The sequence below is a fragment of the Boleophthalmus pectinirostris genome, unplaced genomic scaffold (assembly GCF_026225935.1).
Source record: "Boleophthalmus pectinirostris isolate CB_2022bp ecotype Guang Dong unplaced genomic scaffold, ASM2622593v1 HiC_scaffold_7, whole genome shotgun sequence".
Taxonomy (NCBI): Eukaryota; Metazoa; Chordata; class Actinopteri; order Gobiiformes; family Gobiidae; genus Boleophthalmus; species Boleophthalmus pectinirostris.
This window is the reverse complement of record NW_026571473.1, coordinates 25,404,424-25,430,382: the sequence shown is the minus strand read 5'-3', so window position 1 is coordinate 25,430,382 and position 25,959 is coordinate 25,404,424. Positions and strand designations below refer to the sequence as shown.

At 38.0% G+C, this 25,959-nt stretch overlaps 1 protein-coding gene across 1 annotated transcript in view; it reads left to right on the top strand.

The window, feature by feature from the left end:
* rab6ba (RAB6B, member RAS oncogene family a) overlaps positions 1-25,959 on the top strand; it is a 56,305-nt gene that overhangs the window by 15,104 nt on the left and 15,242 nt on the right. The window contains exon 2 of the mRNA XM_020918797.2: positions 21,261-21,319. Coding sequence (XP_020774456.1) covers positions 21,261-21,319 — 59 coding nt within the window. The remainder of the gene's footprint in view (positions 1-21,260; positions 21,320-25,959) is intronic.

Here is a 25,959-nt window from a genome sequence, read left to right as displayed (position 1 = left end):
TAAATTGATTAGACCATAATCAAACCATTATTAAACTGAAGCCAACAGTGACTAGCATGCTAACCACACACTTCCTATTTCTCAGACAATAAAACACTTTACTTATTTTAACCTCAAGAGCTGCTTATACAATATATCTGTACTGGGGTAAGAAAAAATCAAATAAAATTGGAGAGTAAAAAGCAGAACAGTGGGAAAACAGGAAATTTTGAGGAATGACATGAGAATAAAGATTACTCAGACATGCGTGAATCAAATGAGAAGGAAAAACAAAGATAACATCGTGCATAAGCTCCTTAAAAGTGGATTTTGCATATTATGTCTCCTTTAAACAACTGGATAAGACTTCAAGAGGGTTTACGTAATGTACAAATGAGTGTGCTGTAGTTTGGGCCCTGAGAGCTGATCAGAGAGTTGTCCCCAGAGATGATGTTTAACATAGACCAATTGAAAATGAGCTGGACAGAAATCACTAGGACAGAGGCAAACACTGGGCTGAGTCATGCTGCAGCCTGCCTTTCAATATGGACAAATGCTACTGTCCTGCAGAACTGGTTTAGTCCCTCTGGGATAAACCGGCATTGTTAAAGCTAGAATACTTCTTAAACAATCTATCTGTATCCATAAAAAAAAACAACAACAAAAAAAAACATGATAAATGGAATGATACATTTTAGGTAACTTTTCATGTAGGGGAGCTTGTCTCCATGAAGATGTTATTGTTTTGCCTGGAAGGTTTCACAGTAAGACATTAATCTTGTATCTGTGTAATCCTTAAATTGTCCAGGGAGGATTCATAGCATAAGAAAATGTATATGGTCCTACATTAAACGTCTATATCCATCTCCATGAAGAGGCAACACTGATTACATAAAAACTGCACATAAGTAAATGTCATATAATAAGTACAAGGGTTTTTAATTATCACTCAGAAGTTGCCGATACGATACATATCTCGATACAGTGAGCTTACGATTTGATATGTTGGCTGTGATACTAAAAGTTTTGTTAAACCACTTCTTGTGCAAAGTTAATATGAAACACAAACATTTTAATCATCAATACAATGAAAATGTCAAATGTGTCACATAAACGAGTTTCCTTCCTTCCTCTTGGCGATATATCGATACAGCAGCCCACGATATCGATGCTGTATCATCACAATACGATATAGCGATATTTCAATATTTTTACAAACCCTTAGTTTTCATTGCTAAAAATAAATCTGAATTTTTTTATTTTTTTGCATTTTTGCTGTAAACTTCATCGCCTCTCCACAGATTTTACTTGTAACTTGGCTTGATGGTGTCAGCTGCTTGTCTCCATGGAGATAGATACTGTAGATTTAGATGAGTTAAATTTCTTACTGAAGAATCTTCCAGGCAAAACATAACATCTCTATGGACACAAGCAGGTGGCAGAAATCACACCTAAAAAGTTGAAAACACCTTTTTATTATTACTGATTTGATTCTTAATTCATAATAATTTAATTCTTGATTTCTGATTTTGTCCTACTTTTATTGTAATGTGGCCTTGCTCTACTTTATGCTTCTGTATGTAGTCAGAAGATACTTGACAGTGTTATAAACTTTGATGAAAAATGTCAAACTAACTAAAATATTGTGGTTACCAAACAGCTGTCAAATGCAGTTTCTACTTTTCTTCCTGTGTTGCATCCTTTTTGAGTCCCATGCTGTGATATTTGGTGCAGAGGAGGTTGAGTCAGCGTGGTTCTCGGTTTGCAGTATTGATCTCATGTGGGCGGGGCTAATCACATTTTGAGAGTGGGCCCAGTGACACAGCAGCGTTTGACGTTTCCAACACATTTAGAACACAGCACCTGTTTTACACCATGACTAAGCACGTCCACTCATCACATTACGCTTGTTTACCTTATTAGCGATAAGCTGTGATTTTGTTGTCCTCATCGTGTGGTGCATGAGAGGACACAAGAGCCTCTTTTAAAATCAGATCAGTGAGTGCCAAACTGTATGTTGTGGGGATTATAATTTTTGCATTTCCAATTTCAATTACTTGTAATATATTAAATTGTAAGTTGGAGATTGTTAAAGAACTAGTTTGTTTGTTTCGTTCTGACCTACTTTCCATTTTGAGAATTGGATTGTTTTCTTTTGTGGGTTCCTCTTGACAAATTTAGTTTTAGAACTCAGAACTGTGTGCTCTGTTAAAAAAAAAGGAAACTCGTAAGTTTTCTAAAATTTCTATGAAAATATAAAAATAGATATCTACCTTTTTATTGAAAGTGGTCCAGCTTTATATTATCAGTAAACTCCCAAAGTTACTTATTTCTTCTTAACCATAGACTAGACTGTAAAAGAAGTGGAATAAAGGAGTGTGACACCACCCATAGTTTTCGCATCCAGCCAAATAAAGCTCATTGAGGCTTGAAGTTACAGTGGCAAGTTTGGAGCCGAGTTCTATATTTGGAGTTGTGACCAGGAGTATCATAACCAACCAACCAAAGAGCCAGATGGTGTTGAAGGTAATGCCCTTTCCTGCCCACAGCACTGATTTGGTATGGGGCAGGCACTTGGCAACACTGTCACTCAAACCTGTTGCTAATGTTAAAGGGCATCTGATTTGTCTGCTATTGTTATTCGCCCTTTTTTCTTCTCTCTTATTATTTTTCCTTGTAAATGATCATGATTTTGAGGGCCAAAATGTTGACGGAAAATCCCCACACCGGGTATGGGATTGATTAAACAGGCATCGCAAAGTGACCGACTCAACAGTGCCACCTAGAAATGGACCCCTATGGGAGTGGGACAAGCAAAACAGTGATGGCAAACAATAAGACAAGCCATATGTTGAATTGGTGCCTACCCCTATGGTGAACAAAAAGTTGGCCATATTGGATCAAACCACTGTTTTTATTGTTGTAAAAACACTTTGTTAAATGCTTCTAGTCCCTGTTTTTTGTCCAAATGAGCTCACATTTGGCAGTTCACATCTAGAGACATAGGTTTTTTTGGAATATTCCTATAAAAGCACCTTCATTTCCTGTTTCTTTGATGACTTCTCACGGCCACAGGCACTGATCTAGAAAGCTTAAATTCAAATCGCAATTACGTGATCCCGACCTGAATGTAATGGACTATGAAGTGTAATACAACTGAACACTGTAGCACCCCCTACTGTACACATTAAATGCCTATTATCAGATTAAACATTAAAGATCAGATTGGGGCATTTTTCACAGCTGACCAAAAAAGAAAAAAGAAAAAAAGATTCCAAAAAAAAACCAAAGACTGACAGTGTAATTTCTCTAACGGAGGATCTGTAGGTCTGGGCAGCTGTCAGGAAGGGACAATAGCATGCCAGGCAATCACAGTGGTGAAATAAAAACACCAGGATCACGCAAGGTGGATTAATACAAACTTTTTAAGACCAAAATGACGAGCCTGACAGCAGTAGTTACAGAGGGTGATGTTTATTTCAATAGAAAGAGTACTGAAGCCAGAGTCAGTGGAGCCAAATTGCGCCCATGCTCACTTCATATTTAGAATGTGGCTGGTTAGCTACGTCCATTTATATATACAGTCTATGTTCCTAATCTTCTCCAGCTTTAAACTGTGTTTTGGTTTTTGTAATCCTTATTATTTGGGTTACGTTTAGTCATGATTTTTCCGTTTCCGTTTTGGTTTAGTCAAAATTGAGTTAGCTTTATTTGAATTGTCAATTACACTACAGAAGTCCAGTCTCCTCTGAGGTAGCACTTGCTGTTTTCATTAGTCCTGCCCTCTGGCCCCTCTGCCCCGAGACAACACAATTCATTTCAACATTAAACTGTCTCCTCTGTGCTTGAGCCTGGGGCCAGAGCAGATATAGATGAGTTTGTTGTTTCTTTGGGCTGAAGCTCTCTCCCTCTCCTCTGCCTCCACCTGTGCTGCTCAGGGGATAGGCACACGGCTCATTAGGCTCAGACAGAACTAAATGGGTTTGTGAGTGCACAGTGTGGGCAGAGGGTGGCCTTTGTTGACTTTGAAAGCATGTCCATCTATTATTCAGAGCAAGAGCACGTGTCCGGGCGGAGAGAGTTCATTTGGCAGTTTGTTCAGGTGCTGTCCGGGCGAGACATGTAGAAAATCAATCAGGATTAAGGACAAGACACAAATGCGCATTATAGGACAGTCTTAACAAGGACTTTTATCTTGGGGAGATTTATTGGAAAAGTGAGTTTAGGCAAACATGCTATTTGAGTTGATGTGTTTTATAGGTTATTGTGGAGTTAAAAAAAAAAACAAAACAAAAGTACTGTAGCCTAAATTACAAAATTTTAGGAATACATATTTACATTGTTCATCATCTGTTTGCAGGGTTTTGATTGGTTCCTCTGACACATTAATCAGTCGAATTTTACAAAATGTTCAGTACATGCACTTAATGTTTTATAGATATGGTAGTGTCACCTGCAGTTCTTTGTTATAGTTACATCTAGTTTTCAGACAGCTTTCCATAGCAGTTACATTTACATTTAATGAAGAGCGGTCGTAGCTGCTAGAGTTGTTAAAAGTATTGAAAAATGTAACACTAACTGATACTAAAACTAATCGAAACTAGATACTCATTTCAACAAGTATCAATACCAAAGTCACATTCAGGACAGAAATGAACCTTTCCTGAACAGTTTTGGAATGACCCTTGAGCTATCAGAACAAGTAGAAGACCACACAGAGTAGTATACGCCCATGGACCACTGTGGGACCTACCTGGATAAGGCCAAACAAAGGGTAATATAAACGAAAGTACTATGATTTAGTGTGACATTCTGTTGCCTAAAAAATTTATTATTTTATTGATTTATTATCATCATGGTTTTGGAATCAGAATTGAGTATTGAGTCTATTCCTTTGTATCAAAATCAAGTTTGAAATTTTTGTATTGTGACAGCGCCAACATAGTCAGTCTGGCGCCAACTAGTGCCTCCGCTCGATTTCATTTCTCTCCAGCGACTAGGTCGGGAATCGGAATACACTAGACGGTTTGCAAGAACCCCAGAAGTTGTAGACCGCATACCTGCCAATCAGTGGAAAGCTGTGAAGCCATGACGTCAAACTCAAGTGCCTGTCTGGGTCCTTTTTGTGCTACATCACAACAGTAAACAAAGCGGTTGAGATGGATGTAGATGAAGCCATACAGTCTGTGTTGGCAACGATTCCCGAGCACAAGGATTTAAAGCCGGAAAAAAGAGAATGTTTAGTGAATTTTATCAAGAGGAAAGACATTATTGTCTTTCTTCCTACGGGATTTGGCGCATTACATATGTCAGGACCAAATAGCAGCGATTGGTAAAATAAAAAAATGTACCCGCCTACCGTCAAGTGAACGAATCCTAATGCTGTGAGGTCAGGTGGTTTCCATGAAGTGAAACCAGCTGAGGAATTAGGCTAGCACCAACAGGCACTAAACCAAAAATAACCAATGAAAAAGAAATTCATAATATAAACAGAAAATTGGTACCACTTTTGGTATTTCAAAATTTTGATGCACACAGTAAATCATCGACTCTCCAGTACCCCTTACATTCTCATGAACATACTGTAAGTAACGTATCAAAATGCTCCAACACATATTTTGGCATAGTAATGAAATTGGGACAGTTCCCAAAGGACTAACACCCATCAATCATCTGTAGCTCATTTATATCATAACATTTCACATTTGTGTCTCTCCTGTGCTCTTCACTGGTCTGCATTTTAACCCTGAAGTCTAATCACAGCCCACTGCATCCCACACACATTCACTTTGCCTGAACTCAATTGTGGATTTAATAAAAAAGTTATAACTCGGCCTATTGGGAGCGGGTTTGTTTGCTCATAATATCTGCCTGTCGGACCGGAGATAAAAATAATGACTTTTTCTTATTTAAAAGAGGGAGTCAGTTGCTAAACCACTGTTTGTAATAACGTTAAGGAAAGTGGCGTAGTGGTCCATTTTCTTACCTTTTTGGGGTTGACAGGATTTCCAGATTTGTCCTATATACATTCTCAAGATTACTGTGCTATTGAACAATTCAAAAACACAGTACCAATCTATCTGCCTAAGTCTTAATAAACACTACTGGTTAAAAGTTTTAGAACACCCTAATTTTTCCAGTTATTTATTGCAATTCAAGTTGTGTGAGTCCAACGAAGAGCTTGAAATGGTACAAAGGTAAGTACTGAACAACCAGAGGTAAAAAAAAAAAAAAAAGATAAAAGAAAAAAACACAAGTCTAAGCTCTGCCAAAACTACCTCAGGAAAAAAGAACAAGATGTTAAGCTTGAAAACGTGGAGTGTCCAGCACAGTCTCCAGACTTAAACCCCATTGAGCTGGTTTTTGGATGAACTGGACAGAAGAGTGAAAGCCAAGGAACCTACAAGTGCCACACATTTATGGGAACTTCTGCAACAGACTTTGGATAAACTTTCTGAAGAATATTTGATTTCTGTTGCAGAAAGAATGCCACGAGTGTGTTCAGCTGTTACATCTGCCAAAGGTGGACACTTTAATGAATCAAAAGTTTAGAATACATTTTGGTCAACAGTAAAAGGTAAACAGTAAAAAACTGGAAAAAGTGTGGTGTTCTAAAACTTTTGACTGGTAGTGTATGGAATAAAATGTCCAAATCATATAAATGTTCCTGCCAACAGTTTTAAAAAGGCAATATTACACTTTTATGGGGTATTAATTGCTAACATACATCACCTTGTTGCCTTTTATTGTTTTGAAAATGTTGTATTTGCCGAAAACAACGCATTAAAAATTAGTTTGTTTCATTTTTGCACACATCAGCTAATGAAACTAATGAGCGTCACATCAGCTTTGCGAAATGGTAGTGTACTGTTTTGTATCTTGCTTTTGTCTATTTATGAAACAATGGCTGTGTGGGTGCATGGATAACTTCCTATATTCATAAGGAACATTCGAATAGGGCTCGGGAATGATTGCAAGAATGCTCAAACATGCATGGTTAACATATAAAATCTTCAGGCATGTTTTTGAATCTGTTATAGCATGCTAGAAATCTCCAAAAAGTACATATTTAATGCTGATTTATTCACATATAATGTCGGATTTCTTACATTTGTGTTTTGGTTCTCAAGACTTAGTTTATTTTTAGCTTATCAGATCTCAAAACAAGATACACCCCAAAATGTCTCTCTTGCTGTTTCCTCAGTGTATATATATATGACAGCTAATGGCATCTCCGATTCCATTGTGCTGTATTGCTGTTTATAGAGTTGCTTGTCTTTATAGCATGTGTCGTTTGTGTTTAAACTTCTATATTCTTTGAACCATCTGCTGTTTGCCATCCTCCAGTTGGGTTTTCAGTGCCTGCTGTTGGAACTATGAATAAACTCAGTCTCCCACATATCTGTATCTGCTCCAGACCTTTTCATTTTCCATAAAAAAAAAATACTTATAAATGTTCACTTCTGATGTTGAGTCATTGATAAATATTACATAGATCCACTCTGCCGTCCTGTGCGAGAACAAGCTCCCTATTTTTATCCTCCTCTCTGTAGGCCGTACAGGAAGCTACACTCTGATTGGCTGATAGTATCTGCTGCTTGGCCTATAGCCCCAAGCACCAACACCACTTTGATATGATCAGACCTTAAAAGGCCATTAAAGAGTAAGGTGCAACTTTATCATGTTTATAGGTGTGTCTCAACCAGGGCATGTATTGATTTTAAGCAGTGTATGAACTAGGAACTATATGAACAGGTGGTTTGGTGGTCTAGTAGTCTGAGAGGAGTGGAAACTTTGGTGGTTTTATTTCTCATGATGTTGATTGAGGGCATTATGCAAATCTTGCATTGTGGTTATGGTATTATCACAGTTCAGTTATCACAATTCAGATTACTGCACTATATTATTGTGATCTTGTTGGCATTGTAATCTTTTAAAGGCAGAGTATTGGCCTGTCCCACTGGTGTCATAGGTTACTACAATCACAGCTTAACCTAGGTTGCCTGAGCCAGACCCTTCTACATCGTGTTTGAATACAGAAGGGTCTGGAATTAGACCATAGATTCTGAAAAAAAAAAGAAAAAAAAGGCCAAACATGGGATGGTCAAACCACAGTTGTTAATTTATATAACTCTTTCATATGCAGAATTGTAGCAACATTCAGAACAAAATGTGTAAGTTTTTACCTGAGATAAGTAACAGTTTTCTGCTTCTACAGTTGATTCAGCAAAAATCTGAGCTGTTTCTCAGTCCTCTGAGTTTTTTTTATTCCCTTTTTTACTCTTAAAAAAAGGACTGGAACAGACCATGTCTCTCTTACTGGTTAATCCACCTTTCAATCACACCTCTGGAATTGGAGAGACCCACTCATCTTTGTAAATCTTTGAGTGTGGTTCTGGATGACTAGTGTCTTGAACAGGCCATGCCTCATTTGCAGAGGCTGCACTAGCACTGCATAATCACATCACTGTGTGGGGCGGAAGGTGCACTGACACAACAGGGGAGCCCTGCAGCACATGGTGAACACAGCCAGGAACATCATTGGTGCACCACTCCCCTCCGTGCAAAACATGTACACCACCTGCCTCACCAACAAAGCCATCACAATTGTGAGTGATGCGAGTCACCCCGCACACAATCTGTTCAGCCTCCTGCCCTCCGGGAGGAGGTACAGGAGCCTCTGTTCCTGCACCACCAGACTCACTAACAGCTTCATCCACCAGACTGTTAGGATGCTGAACACTCTCCCCTCTCTAACCACCAGGCGGCCAAGAATCTAGGAATCTGTGTGCAGGTGCTTTGGTTTAAGTAGTGATTATTTGAACAGGTCTACCTTGTATCTGGGGACACAGAAAAGTCATGATTGTGAAGTTCTAAATAAATATTCTACATATCCTCCCTTTAAAACAAAAAAAAAGCTGTTAGAATACTTTTTTCTATTTTTTTTTTATAATTAAAAATGTCACAACACTACTAAACTTCCTAGAAAACATTTCATATTTTTTTTCTGGCTAAATTACTACTTATTAAGTGATTAGATTCCCATTTCAGTTCCACCTGTGCCCTTTGCTATTTCTCTGTGGCCTTTTCACCAGATCCTTCCTCCTCTGGAACACACTGTGGTCGAGATGAGCTTCTTCCCTGGCTCATTTTGTGCAGCCGGGCAGAGGAGCGTCAGGAGGCAGCCTCTCTAATGTGCTGACAGCTGTGAAGGGCCTTTAGCGCACCATAAAGCAGTGTTTAGAGGGCGTTCTGATGAGGAGCCCTGCTGAGGCGCGTGCACGTACGGCTCATCCACATGCGCGTTCCTCTCTGCTAATTGGCCCACATGTTGCTAACTCACTCCAGGTTTGAAACAGCACGACCAATAGAGACTTTATTAAGAGAAGACTGTCGAAGTTTATAAATCACTGTTTCATGGAGTGGGCTTTGAGCTGTTGCCTCTGGGTTGGAGTTTAAGCCCTTGTGTGTGGGATCTTAATTAAAAGATGGTCACAGTTAGAACTGTAGTTATGTGAAGTCTAAAAAGAGTGAGTGTGTGAGAAATTGGTGATGGTTAGAGAGGCCGTTGGTTGACAGTCTTGGTTTTGTTTGCTTACTCAAGGACTGCTGTGGCTATAGAGCAGGGGTCATCAAACTAAGGCCTGCGGGCCAACTCTGGCCTGCCATGCCCCTTTGACTGGCCCCCCCAGTCCCTCTGCCCCCCCACCACTTGAACTGGTCATGTGAGGCATTCCTCAAAAGTTGTCATGGCCTATTTTTTTAATTACTTTTTGGCAAATAATAACAAGTCTGCATCTTGTATTTTGTTAAGTGTTTTTTATAAAACATTATGTTTATATTAAGTATTTGGTATATGAAGTATATATTAATAATTTTATGACTTTTTGCATTTGCTGCCGAATTTTCGTCACCTGACGAACTCGAGATCAAACAGTGACAGTCAACACACGCGCAGAGTTCTGTAGTGCAGTTAGAGACAGCAAAATGACAAGTGTTAAAGTACAAAAGTTGACAGAGAGTGCCGAGTTTTCAAAGAACAGCGGACAACCAATTATTTTTTTGTTCAGTGTAAGGAGCGTGCAATTTCTCTGATGTGTTAAGAAAGTGTGGCGGTTTTCAAAGAATATAATCTGCATCGTCAGGGTCATACATTTCTGTTATACAGCCGACCCGACCCCGGCCCCCATTACAGTCGGGAGCAATAATGTGGCCCCCAGAGAAAAAAGTGTGGTGACCCCTGCTGTAGAGTTATTCTACCACCAGTGTTCAGTGATTGAATAATAGATACAATAGATATTTTAAAACAAAAAATATGATATGGGTGTCTTTGTCACCCATATCATATGAATCTGGGCTTTTATTTTGTATCTTTTTATCTGATTTTATACTGTTATTTATTGTTTTACTTCCTGTATGATCACATTTTTCGCAGTTGTATATTTTGTTGTTTTCTTTTTATGATCTCTTTCTATGATGAGCACTTTGGAAACTACTTTGTTTGGGATCAAATAGATTAGACTAGATAAGTTTTTGTGTCCTTCTCTACTTAAAAAAACAAAAAACAAACTTTGTTCCAATAGCGAGTAGATGTGCATATTTTCTTAAAGATGTGTTTGTTTGTTTGTTTTATTTTAAAGTTATATTCAAAAAAAAAAAAGCTACATCAACAAGTTGTTGCCAGGCTCTGCCCTAAGGAAATGAAGTATTGATGTAAGATTAGTTAGAATCTGTTCTTGGGTCTGTACGTAACCACTTCCTTTATAAATCACAATCATTACATCTTTCTGTCCTTATCTCTCTGCTGACATGTGGCTGAGGTCAAACACAAGGCCCCGATGTCAGAGAGTTCACACACAGAGGCGGCAGCAGCATCAGGGGGAGGAGGTTAAAGATTTAAGAGCTTATGTAAGTGTGATGGAAGCAGCCTCAGTCACCCCGCCTCAAATAACTCCTCTGACATGGACCACTGTGTGCACTGCCACGAGACCTCAACTGACTGTTATGACCCAGCTCTGGATGGGGGTCTGGGTCTGCTAGGGTCGGGGAAGTAACAAAAAAATCCAAAGTGGAGAATGGAATAAATTAAGAAATGTTTTATTAACAGGAATGTAAAAGATAAATTAACAAAACAGGTTAAAATAGGTACAGAAATAACCTAAACTAAGAAACAAAATAATAGGATTAACATACGAGTTTTGCACCAAAAAATGTGTCACACAGAGCTATACAAAACAAATGATTAAACTAAGGGACACACAACAAAACTAAATCACAAGTGCCCCAAAGTCAAACCACATAAACTCAGAGTTCAATTCTCATAAACAGAATTGAGTGACAAAATAAAAAGGCACAAAACAGAACTAAACTAAATAAGTGAAACAAAATCAGACATGCACTAGTCCAAAAACGAGTGACTGACACCAAAGAGACAAACAAAATGACTAAATCCAGCAGCCCCGAACACGTATGGAGAATCTTCTTAAATAGGGGGAGGAGGCTGGAGGTGAGGCAAGATTGGCAGGTGTAGAAGTGCTCCACCAATCAGGGACCAGGACTCTCACAACTGGAATCCAGAGGGACAAGAAAGAAATGAAAACACACATAAAATACTTCTGGGGCCATAACACTACACCTGAAATAATAGTGTTTAGTAGGGGTGTAACGATATCCAAGTCTCACGATACAATATCGTCACAGTATGAACCGCGATATCGTGGGAAAGCTCACGATTGGTGGGGAGGCTCATGATTAGGGATGTAACAATATTTAAATCTCTCAATATTTTCACGCTATACATCTCACAGTTAGACATTTATTGCCGTATTTTGTGGAGGCTAACAAAACTGTTTACTGTTTTACCTCTTTAAATACCTTGACAAGACTTAATCCAGAGAACTAAGACTTAAAAGTGCTTAGAACTGTTATTCTTTATGTAGTCTACACTGAAATGGAGCAAAGGATCATGGACTATGTAGTTCCCTTTGTCTTTTTTTTAAGCTATTGCTGCACCATAACTCTTAACTTAAGCAAAGAGATTTGTAATTTGGTATATATTGTGATGGTCCACGATATTATTGTGAGAATTTTTACTATACGATATCACGGTATTTCGGTTACTGTTACATCCTTACTGTTTAGTGTTTAGACTTTATTGATCCACAAGGGAAATGATTTGAACACAGTAGCTCACACATCACAATATAATATAATAACAAAGATCAACAAAATATATGGTAATAATAAATTCAAAATAAGTAAGTAAATAAGGCTTAAATATATAAATGTATATGTACAAGTAAGAATAAAACACAGAAATATAGTAATACAAACATATCTCTGCAGTGCAAAGATGATATGATGATTGACAGGACATAGGATTGTCTATTACAGGCTCATTTGTTGTAGTATGGTATGAATGTAATCCTGTATCTCTTGAATATGTTTATTTTGATCAAGGTTATTTCTTACGACTGCAAGTTCTGTGTCTGTCCAAATGGAAATGATCATTTGAATGATTGCAATTAGCTAATCACAAAGGCTGCAGTTATTACAATGGTAGCACAAAGTTCCCTGCAAACAACTAATAAATATCAGTTCTCCATGAAGTCTCGATAAAACCTGCTAACCCTGAAGTCTAGACTAGAGATAGACTGATATAATGGCTGTCAGACATAAAGCTTTATTTTAGTGCATGAAAGGCACTCTGCTAAATGTGATTATAAACACAGTCTGCTCCCTATATGAAAGTTAGCAGAAAAACAAGATTATTGGATTAGAAGTTATTTCTGTTGATATTATTTTCCTTGTTGGTTGAGATTTTAAATGGAGATAGATTTTTTTTTCGTGGCCAATGCTATTACCATTATTGAAGAATTCAGAGCAACCGATGGCTGATAAGATCTGCTGATATTTTAGGTCCAATGTGTTGGGCTGATTTGGATTATTTTCCTCATATTATGCAGTTTAAATCTACTATAAATTCTCCAACAGGCTTTTTGACCAGAAACCTTTAGTGTTGTGTTGTGTATCACATTTAGTGCAGTTATTTCCTCATAATAAAGTGTTAAAATAAGGCTTTGTGTGTGTTTCTTTAGGCGGCAAATTCACCAAAACAAAATATCAGCCTGTACAGCAGATTTAAGTCCTATAGCTGATACACTAAAAAGTCCAATTTATCAGTCTATCTCTAATTTTAAATAATGTAAATTGGGAGAAAATGTAAAAATCTGCCCTACATATCCTCCCAAAATGGCTTATCTGCCGTAGGTTTCTCTGGATTCCATAAAATCTGCATCGTTCATGGCATCCATTGTGAAAAACCCCAGCACACTAATCGATCTTTGGTTTAAAACTCTACAAACATCTTATCAAATACATGTCATTCTTGTATTAGTTCAGCAGTTCAGTTTTGTACTATTAGATCAATAACATAGTTTAAGATGTAAATAGGCTATGATCAGTCTTCAGGACATGAATGTAAGTCGATGTAATGTCCCCAAGACCCATGCAGACCCAACACAGATGCTTGTGTGTGCGCGCTTCTACTCAGCATTAATGAAACTGTAATCAATAGGTGGCCGCGCCGAGGGGAGAGCTCCAGTGTAAATGTCAGGATGAGACATTTGTGTGAAGGGCCAGGGCTCTGTGGGAGAAGTCATTAAACGCCAACAGAGCCGCGCTGTTAATAAGAGCTGCTTTGCTCACACCGGAAAAGACCGTGTCACTGTATGGGATTAGAACCTGAGAAATACTTCACCAACGCTTCAAGGCTAATAACCAGAAGAATTTGATTCATCCCGATCAAGTCCTGGATTGTTGTTGGTCCTTTCGTGTTTAAAGTACAAATTAGTCTTGCTTTAGTACAAGATTTGAGTGCATATGGCAGGTTTAAATCAGTCAACTTGCAGATTGTGAAGACAATTTGATCTAGTCTTGGTTTAATTCAGTCTTGGTTTATAGTCCTGGTTAGCCCTGGTTTATTTAATTCTGATTTTGTCCTGCTTTAGTCCTGGTGCGGATCCTAGTTCCGGTTTGGTCTAGTCAGGGTTTACGGTGTGGTTCAAAATTGGCAGTGGATTAGGTTTAGTCTTGGTTTAGTCCAGGTTTTGTTTGACTGTGGCTCTGTTTTAGTGCTGATCTTAGACTGTATACATAAATGAACATCCTCTGTCCGCCCAGTTCCCATATAGGAAGTGAGCATGGGCATGCTTCCAGCTCCATCGACTCCAGCTCTAATTCCCTTTGTATTGAAAAAATGTCTCTCTACTCAACTACAGCTGTCATGCTCTTCATTTTGGTCTTAAAATATTTGTATTAACCCACCCTACATGATACTGGATTCCTATTATTTCACAGTTTTGTCCATAAATAAATTCCTATTCCTAATATGAAACTCGGCTCCAAATTTGCTCCTACAACTGGTAACCTCGTGAGCTTCATTTGACTGGAGACAAATGCTATGCTTGAAGTCATACTCACTTTATACAGTCTATAGCTCTATTCACATGGGATAAGTACAACCTGGGGACATCTGGTAATTTGCAAATTACCGCCCCGCCTCTGTGTTACTTGAGCGCATTTGCACGGGATACGCAAAGTCTGTAAATTACTGTATTTTACTGACATTAACACAGAGATTAAAAGAGAAAAGAATGTGAAACAAAAGAAAGAGATAGTGTTTTTTGTTGTAATTGTGCCCCTTTTCTGAGATATAGATTTGCATAGGACTCATATCACCAGACGTCTGTGTTTGTCGAAATATAGTAGGTAATTTGTGGCAGAATTTTGTGCATTCACACGGGAGTAAAATCTCAGGCATTATCCGCAATTATTACAAATTACCAAAGTTCCACAGGTAATACTATTCCTGTGCGGGCTTTTGGTTCTTATTCACATAGCGGTTAGTATTATGTTTATGTTTAGTTTAGTTTTTTATCTGAAATTTGCCTTGGTTTATCCACAATTCTTCCTGATTTACTTCTGCTTTATCCAAGAGTTACAAACCTTGCTTAGTCCTGGATGTAATCTTATGTTTAGTACTATTACCATCACAGCTAACCACCTCTCCTGTTGTTGAAACCGGTTTTCACTGTGTAGTATTTAAAATGCTACGATGCTCTTATACTATGCATATAGGTCAACTCTGTGTCTGAGTGAGGCTGCTAATTATTTAAATCCACGATAATCCCTACTCCAGCAGAGGGAGGTGTTCTGAAACGTAATCACAAATCTGCCTCTTTAATTAGTTCTCATTAGGCCGCCATGACTGAGCGATTCCCAAATCATTTCAGCCCAAAGCGTAACCGAGTCTCTTCCTCGTCTTTCTTTAATTACATTTTCACAAACCACGGGCCTGCACTGTTGTCTTGGCAAAATGTGGTTTTAATAATCAATGCTGTAGTCTTTTTGGCTCACTGGAAAATGCTTATTGGATTAAAGGAGCCATTTTATCTGATAATGGAGAATCACAGACACAGTTGAGTTCTAGATTTCAGTCAATCTTGTTCGTCTTTCTGGTTAAGTTCATGTTTCACTTGAGGAACATCATACTTAATCATTTTTTCTAAGGCTGTAGACTAGGGATGCACTGATACAACACTAGCGCCGATATTGAAAATGTTGGTGGATCAGATATCGGTTCGAAGGTATCGATTCAACTGTTATCCTATTTTTATCTATAAATTGGTATAATAAGACAATTTACTGTCCCAAAACGTCTCATAGGAATTGAAAAAAAAGTATTGGTGCATATCGAGTATCGGCAGATACTTAAAGCCAAATTATCGATATCTTTATAAGAACAGAAACATCTGAATTGTAGACTTTTAGTCGAATAGTCAGTTGATATTGGTCAATGTTATATGTACGGGACAACAGCAGAAAGGCGTGTGTAAGTTAGCCGAAGATTTTGTATTTTTTGGTGTTTATTATGTAAAAAGGCAGATAAAACTCATGATTCACAAGTTCAGTTTGTCTAAATACTAGTACTAAATTCTAAACTGTTGTTTTTGCATAAAGTCAGTGCAGTTGTAGTCTTGTGAGTGCAGTTTGGGTCAGATACAAAGAGATCCGAAATCGTTTTGTGAGCCTTTGCCATGCCCCATCTTAGTCGACTAATTGATCGGATATTTTTAGTCGACCAAGAATTTTTTTTGTCGACTACATCCCTATTTATTACATTGCAAGTTTACACTGGGACAAGAGTACAGCAAAAACTATTGTAATACCTTTATGTTTTACTATAACAAAAGAAATGCAGTTGTTTAATTTACTGAATAAAAGTCTGTTCTGTTATAGTCCCCATTAATTCTACAATTCATGTTTGAAAAGCACTGAGTTCTGTGAGCCTCAGAGACTGTGTCCTGTGGAGGATGAGTCAGCTCCAGCCTCCAGCTCTTACCATGTTGTACTCTCACACACTTTACTGTCAAATTTTGTCAAACAAGTGCCAATTCAGAAAATAGTCGACCTTCACACATAAACCAAACTTAGTACTAAATCAGAAACAAGGCTGAGGACTGTAACAAAACGGGACCAGGACTAAACCAGGACTAAACCAGGACTAAACCAGGACTAAACCAGGACTAAACCAGGACTAAAGAGCCCATATTATGCTATTCTCTGATCCATGTTATAATGTTGTCTTATCAAAAACATACCCGGAGTTTTGTTTTGTTTCATTCACATATTTTTAACACACAAACCCTGCATATTTAGGCTGAGTTCTTCTCTTAAACTGAAAACACTCTGTGCCAGCTTGTGATGTCATACAGGAAGTGCTCCACTGTGTTTTTTAACTCCATAACCTCTGCTAGAATCATCTGGATAATTTCAGCCCTGGAATTCCCAGTCCCTACTCTATTAGAGGTAAAAGGAAGCTGTTAATTTGGATTACACAAACATGTGTGATTAAAACAGAACACAGCTCCAGATATCTTTTTGATGAGGTAACAACATTATAACATGGCTTAAAGCTCACATGAATCAATTTTGAATAGTAAAGGGCTTTTAAACTGAGTCTAAACAAACTTCCTCAACACTAATACAAATGAATAAGGCAGACCTAAAATCATTCTGCGCTTTCAAATCTGACCAGACAGGCAGCAGGTTGAGACATTTAAAAAGATGTATATAGTTTATTGTGTATTGTACATTTTTGTAGAAGTCTATTAATATTATAGTAATTAATTGTTTTAGTAATCTTGAATATGAAACTGACTTTGATTCCTTATCTTTTAAAGCTTCTATCTTTTTGTTTTCAATTGTCTCATTAGTTCTGATGGTGATGATAACTCAAATGGAGCCTGTGATGTGTTAAATGATCCTCATGTGTGAATGAATGTGCAAAACAAAGATGTGTTTTTTAATTAGCACAATGACAATGGCGCATCAGATACTGTGACTGTTATAAAGCAAAGTGGAGACGTAGGTAATTAAGCTGAAATTAAAAGACATTTGCGAACACTAATGAAGTTGGAGCATAACTTCAATGAGGGAGACTAAAACGTGCATGCTCTCTTGCTCTCTCCTTGTGCTTTTTTAGTTAAAGGTGTACTGTGAAACTTTTCTGATGGAGGGTCCACTACTTGTCTCCATGGAAATGTTATTGCTTTGTGTAGAATGTTCCACAGTATAGATTAAACACAGACATTGCAATTCAGAACCGTGGAGTCGCTCTTATTCATACTGGGAATTATTGTATCTTTCAGCAATAGAAATAGAATGTAATAAATAAATGATAGAAATGTATAATGCCATATCATGCAACATTGCAGGCTAAGCAATTACATCTCCATGGACACAAGCAGGTCCCTCAACCAGAAAAGTTATGCAGTGCACCTTTTAAAGCTTCTCCATCTTCTTCCTGCCACCAGCTGACATAGTCTTTAAAATCTGTTTCTTTATAAAACTTGGCAAAATGAATGCATGAGTTAAAGATAAAAAAAAAACTTCTGATCCTCTTTGTAGGTCACATAAAAAATTGTGTAACTTTTCTGGCTCTCCTTTAAACATGTTATTGCTTTAATTAAAACCTTTTACCCTATAGCATTAAACTGATCTATCTGAAGTCCCGGGGTCTCAAAATGGCCACCCATTCAAGTCAATGGGCCAGTGGGCGCATGACTCCAGATTACCCTTTAGCCCGGCTAGGTACTTCCAGTGGCTCTTGGCCGATTGCGAATGCCACACGCGAATGCACACAAGCGCACACACAGAGCGCAGTTTCGTGTATCACGTGATCGCTTTGACTAATCAGAGCAAGAGGAGATAGAGCAGGGGTGTCCAAACATTTTTCATCAAGGGCCACATATCTAAACACAGATGAAGCAGAGAGCCGATCGAGGGCCGTAGACTGGAGCACAATACAGTGAATAGCTGAAATATGTGCATGTTTAAACACGTTAAATAAGCCATCAGTCTTTATTCATGCTACGATCCTTAAAACCACACGCTAAATATTAAATACTGGCTTTATCAAGGTAGATTTTCAAATAACTTGCAGTAAAAAGTACATTTTTAATTGATGCAAGGCAATTTGGGCCAATTCACCTGGAAGCCTGAGGGCCAAGAAAAATTTGTCTGAGGGCCGCATTTGGCCCCTGGGCCATAGTTTGGACATGCCCGAGATAGAGTGAAGCTAATGATTTGAAAGGTTTTTTTAAGACTGAAAAAAACTGAAGGATTTTGAGTTGAGAAAAAGTTTATGATCTAAAAATAGGTATAAATCACCACAAAATCCTACATTTTTAAAAGATGTAGGTGCCCTGTCAGCTGAACATGAGCAGTTTGTGATTACATTGTGCTCTATGAGAAAAATCCTCTCTCAGCCCAGGGGATTTTTTCCGCTGAAGTACCAGTGAGTGTTCATTTCGTCAACTGGAGGCAGCTACAAGCAGCAACACCCTATCCAGTTATTTTAATAGATCCATGATGTATCTCCATAAAGACAAGGTTTCATATAAGTTACCGTTCAGATCTGTGGGTAGGCAACTCCTCTCACTGTAAGATGTTTTGCAATGAATTTTTGTGCAATACAGCTAATGGAAATAAAATTCATACAAGATGGTGCAAGATAGTACTTCCTGTACTGTGGCAAAAATAGACATAGACCAACAGACATAGCACCCAACCCAACAGACATAGTTCCATAGTGCTCTATTAAACTCTTTTCAATCCCTGCAGAATGTACATCATTTTGATCAATACTTCCATTAGAAGACCCCTGATTGTAATTATATGTTAACTGGCGTGCTTCCATGTTGCAGCCTTTATAATTAAACATTTAGACATTTAGCTGTGAATCAATGGCACATCCTCATGGTTCACTGTCAGTGTGAAATCTGTTTAAACTGCCTATACGGATACACTATCTCTGCTACTGCTGCCTAATGGATATAAAAGGATCTCTGATTGATAGTCATTGCGTTTGCTTTGCTCTGCCTTTCTCCCTGTCACGATCATTAATAAACCACTGGCAAAATACAATCTCCAACCATGCAAGTCATTTATCAAGACTTCAGCCCTGCACAAGCATGGCCTCGCTCCTCTGATGCGCATTTATTTAAGCCCAAATGATGAATTCTATTTGAACAGATATGTTAGGAGCATGTTTGATAGTGATTTGTCAGTAGCATGGCACTTCTTTATAATGATTATCTACATTTTACTGTAGTTTGTCTCTGGGTTTGATCGACTTGGTGCATTAGATAATATTTTATCATTTTACTATGGCATAATGCAGGAGTTATAGTTTCCTTTAGCATTCACGTTGGTTAACATAATGCTGAAAGTTACAATGCCAGTAATTTCCATAATGGTCACATTTACTGCATTATAAAAATGAACTATTTTGTTGTCCAGCTTTTTATAAAATACTCTCACAACTAGGGCTGCAAGATTAATCACATTTGCAAATTTGAATGGAAGTAATTAGCAAATGGCTGCAGTTTTTGAAGTACCACAACATCCTGTCTGCTACTACATAAAAAAATGATAAACCCTGTAGTTTGGATCTATACAAACATGTTCTAAAATGTGATTCTTGTATTAGTTTGTTAATTCATATTCATATTTCAATCTTTTTGTCAATTTTTTTGACGAGTTTAAAACAGAATTACATTATATCACAATCCAATACTTGTCAGAAAAATCACTATTTGATATTTTTCACAAATCTTTCATGTCTTTTATCACTAAATTTTATCTCTAAGCCTGAAGCACTATCTCACTAGCCTGCCTTATCAGCCGGTTTCACTTCGTGAAAAACGTCTGACCTCGCAGCATTAGGATTCGTTCGCTTGTAGGCATGGACTTTATTCTTTTAACCAATTGCTGCAATTTGGTCGTGATGTATGTAATGTAACGGGGCTAACTGGTATATCAAGCTTTTCCCAAATCCCCTAGGAAGAAGGGCAATAACGTCTTTCACCTTGATAAAATTCACCAAATATTCGCTTTGTTCTGGCTTTAAATCCTCGATCTCTGGAATTGTTGCCAACACAGAATGTATGCCTTCGCCTACATTCATCTCAACCACTTTGTTTACTGTTGTGCTGTACCACGCAGGCCTTCACTGATTGGTCGGTGCGTGGTCTACAACTTCCGGTGGTCTAGTGTATTCCGATTCCTGACCTAGTCTCTGGAGAGAAATGAAATTGAGCAGAGGCACCATTTTTTATATCCGGACCCATTTGTTGAACATTGAGAAGTGATGTACACTCAAAAAATCATCCAGTAGGATCCTTAGCCAATCCTGGAACTGATCCAAGGTTTTGTGCAATCTCATGAGCTGGAGGAAGTGTCTGGGGTGAAGGAAGTCATTCTTAAAATCACCACTGGCTAAGCAACCTACAAAATTTTGATTTATGACAATTCCTATCATAGTTGTCTGAAGGAAAACTGTATTGTTATTGAGTTGACGTCCCATTTTGTTGGACAATATAAGACTGATATTACATTTCCTATGCCTGTACACGATGTTTCCTATTTCATGCCTCCACAAGCGAACAAATACATCCTGTGGTTTAGATACATTATTGTGAAGAGCAAATTATGCCTGTAGCTGCAGATATAATTACGGATGGAGCGGTTGACAGATCTGACCTCTCTGTCCCCCTTTCAAACATAATGAGCTCCCAGGGCAGAGGCAGCCGCGACCAGGCCACGAACCTGCATCACCCACAATCCCCTTCTGCTGCCACTAGTTACCGTGTCTGGGATGCGACTGCAGCATGACACATCCTTTTGACTAATCACTTTGTTTCTCTTGTTTATTGCAGTTGGGAAGACGTCTCTCATCACGCGGTTCATGTACGACAGCTTTGACAACACATATCAGGTATGGCCATTATTTTTCTTTCCATTTTATAAATATAAGAAAATGAATGAACAGTTCTGGTGGAAGTTACTATTACGAGATTTAGGATTTAGGATTCTCTTACTCTAGCTTAATATAATTCTTAGGGATGTAACAATATTCAAACCTCAAGTACAAGTAAACTTCAAGTTAAAAACATATATCTTCATGTTGTCTGCACTGAAATAAATCATGGAATACGAGGTTCCCTATGTTTATAACCTGTTGCTACTATAAAACCATGCATTTAAGCAAAGGAACTTGTGATTCGATATATTGTGATGACGCATTATTGTGAGACTTTTGACGATACGATATCACAATATTTCGGTTATTGTGACATTCCTAATAATGCTGCTTATCCAATTTTACAATACTTTTTTATGTTTTATGGAAACAGATTTCTACGTAAGCCACAATTTTGTTTTGGTTTTGACATGGTGAACTGTCATTGCATCGTACATTTCTGATTGTTTAAAAGGTCTAGTCATAGAAAATATAGGATAATACCGGTAGTCATGTGCTCACTAAACTTTCCAAAGTATAGAAAATCAAATACTAATCAATACTAAAACTTGTATAGAAACTAGATTCTCTTTTGAGCAATTATCAATACTAAAAATCACATTCACACGACAGAAATGAACATTTCCTCAATAGCTTTAGAATGATCTTGAGCTATCAGAACAAGTATAAGACCACATAGACTAGTTTATGCTCATGGAGCACTGTGGAACCTTCCTGGACGACTGAGGGATTACACAGATATAAGGCCACATGGTAACATAAAAGAAAGTACTATTATTTAAAGCTGAATATCTCATATCATCAGTATCGGAGTATCGGAATCAATATTGAGTAAAGTCTATTCAAAGTTTTAAATGTTAGTATCGTGACAACACTAGTGCTCACCAGACTTGTGCAAACCTGAATTTGTCATTGTTTAGTGATCTGGATGAACCCTACTCCAACTTGAGTAATAAAAAATTGAAGTATGCTTTATTTAGCCTGGAGAGATTTTTCAGAATGGCACCTTTGATCCACATTAAAGAGCAGTGCAAACCCTCGGCGATAACTATGCAGACTGCAGACTAATCTTTTTTGTCACGACCGAAACAGAACTTGCTGCTCGGAGGTATTTTGCTCACATCTGCACAGGGCCCATAAATAAAACTCAAGTCTTATTGCCTCATAAGCAAAACGTGTCTTGTTTCAGAGCAATAAAGTAGGCATTAAAAATAACCCAGTGTATTGTGTGAAGGGGGCAGGATATGAGCCTGTGTGCTATATATGAAATCAGATAGACCTAACAAACACGCAGAAAGCAATAAAAAGGCAAAGCAAAAGCTAAACCACTTTAAAACAATTTTCTTTTCTACCTTATGATTGGGTGATTTTATATAGTTGTAATGGCTACTATATATTTTCAGAGCTCCAATATTTTCAGAGCTAAACCCTCTTAAATGTTTGAAAAGCTGTATGTTTATAATATCAATCAAAAACCAAAAAATATATTGAAAAAATATTTTCATTCAGACATTTGCATTGACTCAATTTTGGGTTAGGGTTTTAGGGTTTTTGGTCAGATGTAATTGGCAGTAGGGTTGTCAAAAGTATCAAAAACTGGATACTAAACAATACTCAAACTGGTATCGAAATGAAATACTCGTTTGAGCAGGTGTTGATACTTCAAAAATCCACATAAACAGGACAAAAATAGTAAGCTTGAACTTGATCAACACCACGATAGAACCACATGATAACTTAAACAAAGCATTATTATTTTAATACACATTATATTGTATATGTATTTTTTATCATTGTGGTATCGTATTTATCATGACAGCACCACTTGGCAGTTAGAGTAGAATTGCAATACAGTCATAAACTTCGGTCCCGTATACGCCATTTATAATCACCTACAGAACATAAAGTCTAGGCTACAACACATGAACCAGGACTAAACCAGGTCTAAACAAGGACTGAATCAGGACTGAATCAGGACTGAATCAGGACTGAATCCAGGACTGAACCAGGACTAAACTAGGTCTAAACTAGGTCTAAACTAGGTCTAAACAAGGTCTAAACTAGGTCTAACCCACAACTAATCCTGGACTTGAGAGTAAGAGGGAGAACCCTGAGCCCGTGAAACAGGGTGTCCACAAAGCATGATCGGGCAACGGCTGCGCTTAGCCCCGTGGGGCATGGAGTTCTGAGCCGGACCTTTTGCCTGCGGTCACCTGACGGTCTACCTGGGCGCACCTCCAGGCCCGTCCATACACTCAGTCTTGATTCAGTTCTGGTTTAGTCCTGGTTCAGTCCTGTTTTAGTGCTCCTGCTTTTGTCCTGCTTGTCCTGCTTTTGTCCTGCTTTTGTCCTGCTTTTGTCCTGGTTTTGTCCTGTTTCAGTCCTGGTCCCTCATGTCTCAAGTCACTATAGCACAGTACTGCAGATATCATGAGCCTATGCAGTTTGTTTTCCCCATTGCCAGTGGCTCCGGTTTGACATTTAAGTTGTAGCTATTTTATATTTGTTTTTTATATCTCGTGTCAGGAGAAGTGGGTGGAACGTCGTACCGATGCGTACTACGCCCACTACACCCTTGACTATAATATGAAGACTTAAACTGTCTTAATCATGTGTCTACTACCGAATTATTTTGTTTACGTTTTTGGGTCCACCATTTCTTTTTGTTAACACCAGAAAAGCAATACTGGTCCTTGAAAACCTTGTACATTGAAAACCAACCATTCTCTTCAAATTATTCTCAAGAGAGGAATACACTACCTACATTGCTCGATTTGCATTATAAATCTCATTTTGTAGAGAGAGAGAGACCTTCATTCTTGTGTATTTTGGACCACTCCTGTTCACTGCAGTGTTGTAATCAGATTAGGCTGTTGTGTGTGTGGATTATGTCTTATGTTAGCTTGGTGCATTCACATCCCCTTTATCCCATTTCTATTCTTTCACTGAAATACTGCTGTGTCAGACAACTTTTTAGACATTACAGATGTGTGTAGTTAATCTGCTATTTGTTGTGCTAGCCATCTTGTGTATCCTCTGAGCTAGACGTGCTCGATTCCCTGGGTTCACTGAGTTTGAGTGTCTCTAAGTGAACTATAAAGCCCATTATTTCTGTCTTATGTATGGTGGACGTGGGCGTCTGATGTTGCCTTCACTCCGACTGGCTTCAAGGACATTGCTGTAACTTCAAATACACAGAGATGGATTTAGTGTTGAGGCATCTAAACTGTTAAGATGTTATACTTTATTATTCTAAACTGAACACACTGTGGAAGAGTTGATTGAATAGGGCAGGGACTCAGTAATAGTACTTTCTGTATAGTACTCAAGTTGAAAGTATTTATCAAACGTATTGCATCTTAAATTTACTTCGGTACTACAGCATTAGGTATTTTGATTCTACTATTACTATTCCACGACTGCATTTACCTACTACGTTTTCTACTACATTTTCCTTTATTAATTGGTCACAAAATATATTCTATTCTTTTGTTAGAGCCCATTTGCTTGTTCAGGATAATACTTGCAGTACTAATGTCTCAAATGTACTACTCAGCTTTTCTTCCTAAAGTGGCCTGGCCCAGAGCTTTGCTGATTGTATCTTCTATCTAATTCAATGAAAGTCCATATGTGGTTTAATGCCTCTCATAACAGAGACTAAAGAACAAAGAAGAATGGCCATGAGCTTTTCCTCTTCTTTTTTTTATATGGGGAAGATTTCCAGAGGAGGAACAGAGTTTTAGATGAGGCCAGATACTATGGAAAATACGCAGAAATCCATTAAACTGTGTGTGGGACTCATAATGTAATGGGCTGCTTTATATGCTGACTTGGTCCTCTAATAATTAATGGTAACAGATTACTTTTTCCAGACCAGAGTTTGATGATCTGACCGTTTCGACTGCTCATTCACAGTCGTAGAACAGAACAGGAACAGCACAAATCCAGCTTTTCTGATCAACTCAAAACAGAAAACCACATTGTCTTTTCTGACACTGGAGTGGGTTAAAAATAAGTGTTACTTCTTCCCACTCCATTTCGAGCGTCAGTCTTTCAGTTGTATGAGTCAGTCTTGGAGTCAAATAGTACAGATTGCATTCATCTCTGTACTACTTTCTGTTTGTTGTGCTGTGACATAACACAAAATAAAGATTCCATAATAAAGATCCAATACCTTAGAGGACAGAAAACATTGTCGCTGACTTAAGGAGGAGAATTGAAATATGGAAATGTGTCCACAAGACCATAAAGCTTGATAAGGGGGAAGCTTTTACTCTTACACACCTGGGATGCTTTCCTGAAAAAATCGAACTGCAGATGGTGCTGTCGTCGTGCGTCTACTGATAGAAGGACAGCACTAAAACTGGTGTAAATCAGCTGAAAAAACATACGAACATCGCAGCAACATCATCAGGGGGTCTCCAGGTTCGATTACTCCAAATTTAAGAGGTTTGTAAAGACCTTTTTAAGTCCTGTGATGGAAATTTATATTGCGAAAAGATTTCTCTTGATCAGTCTTTGTGTAAATGAATGTGATGTCTACCTCAGACCAGACTATCACAGGAAAATATTGATCATGATTGATTAAATTAAAA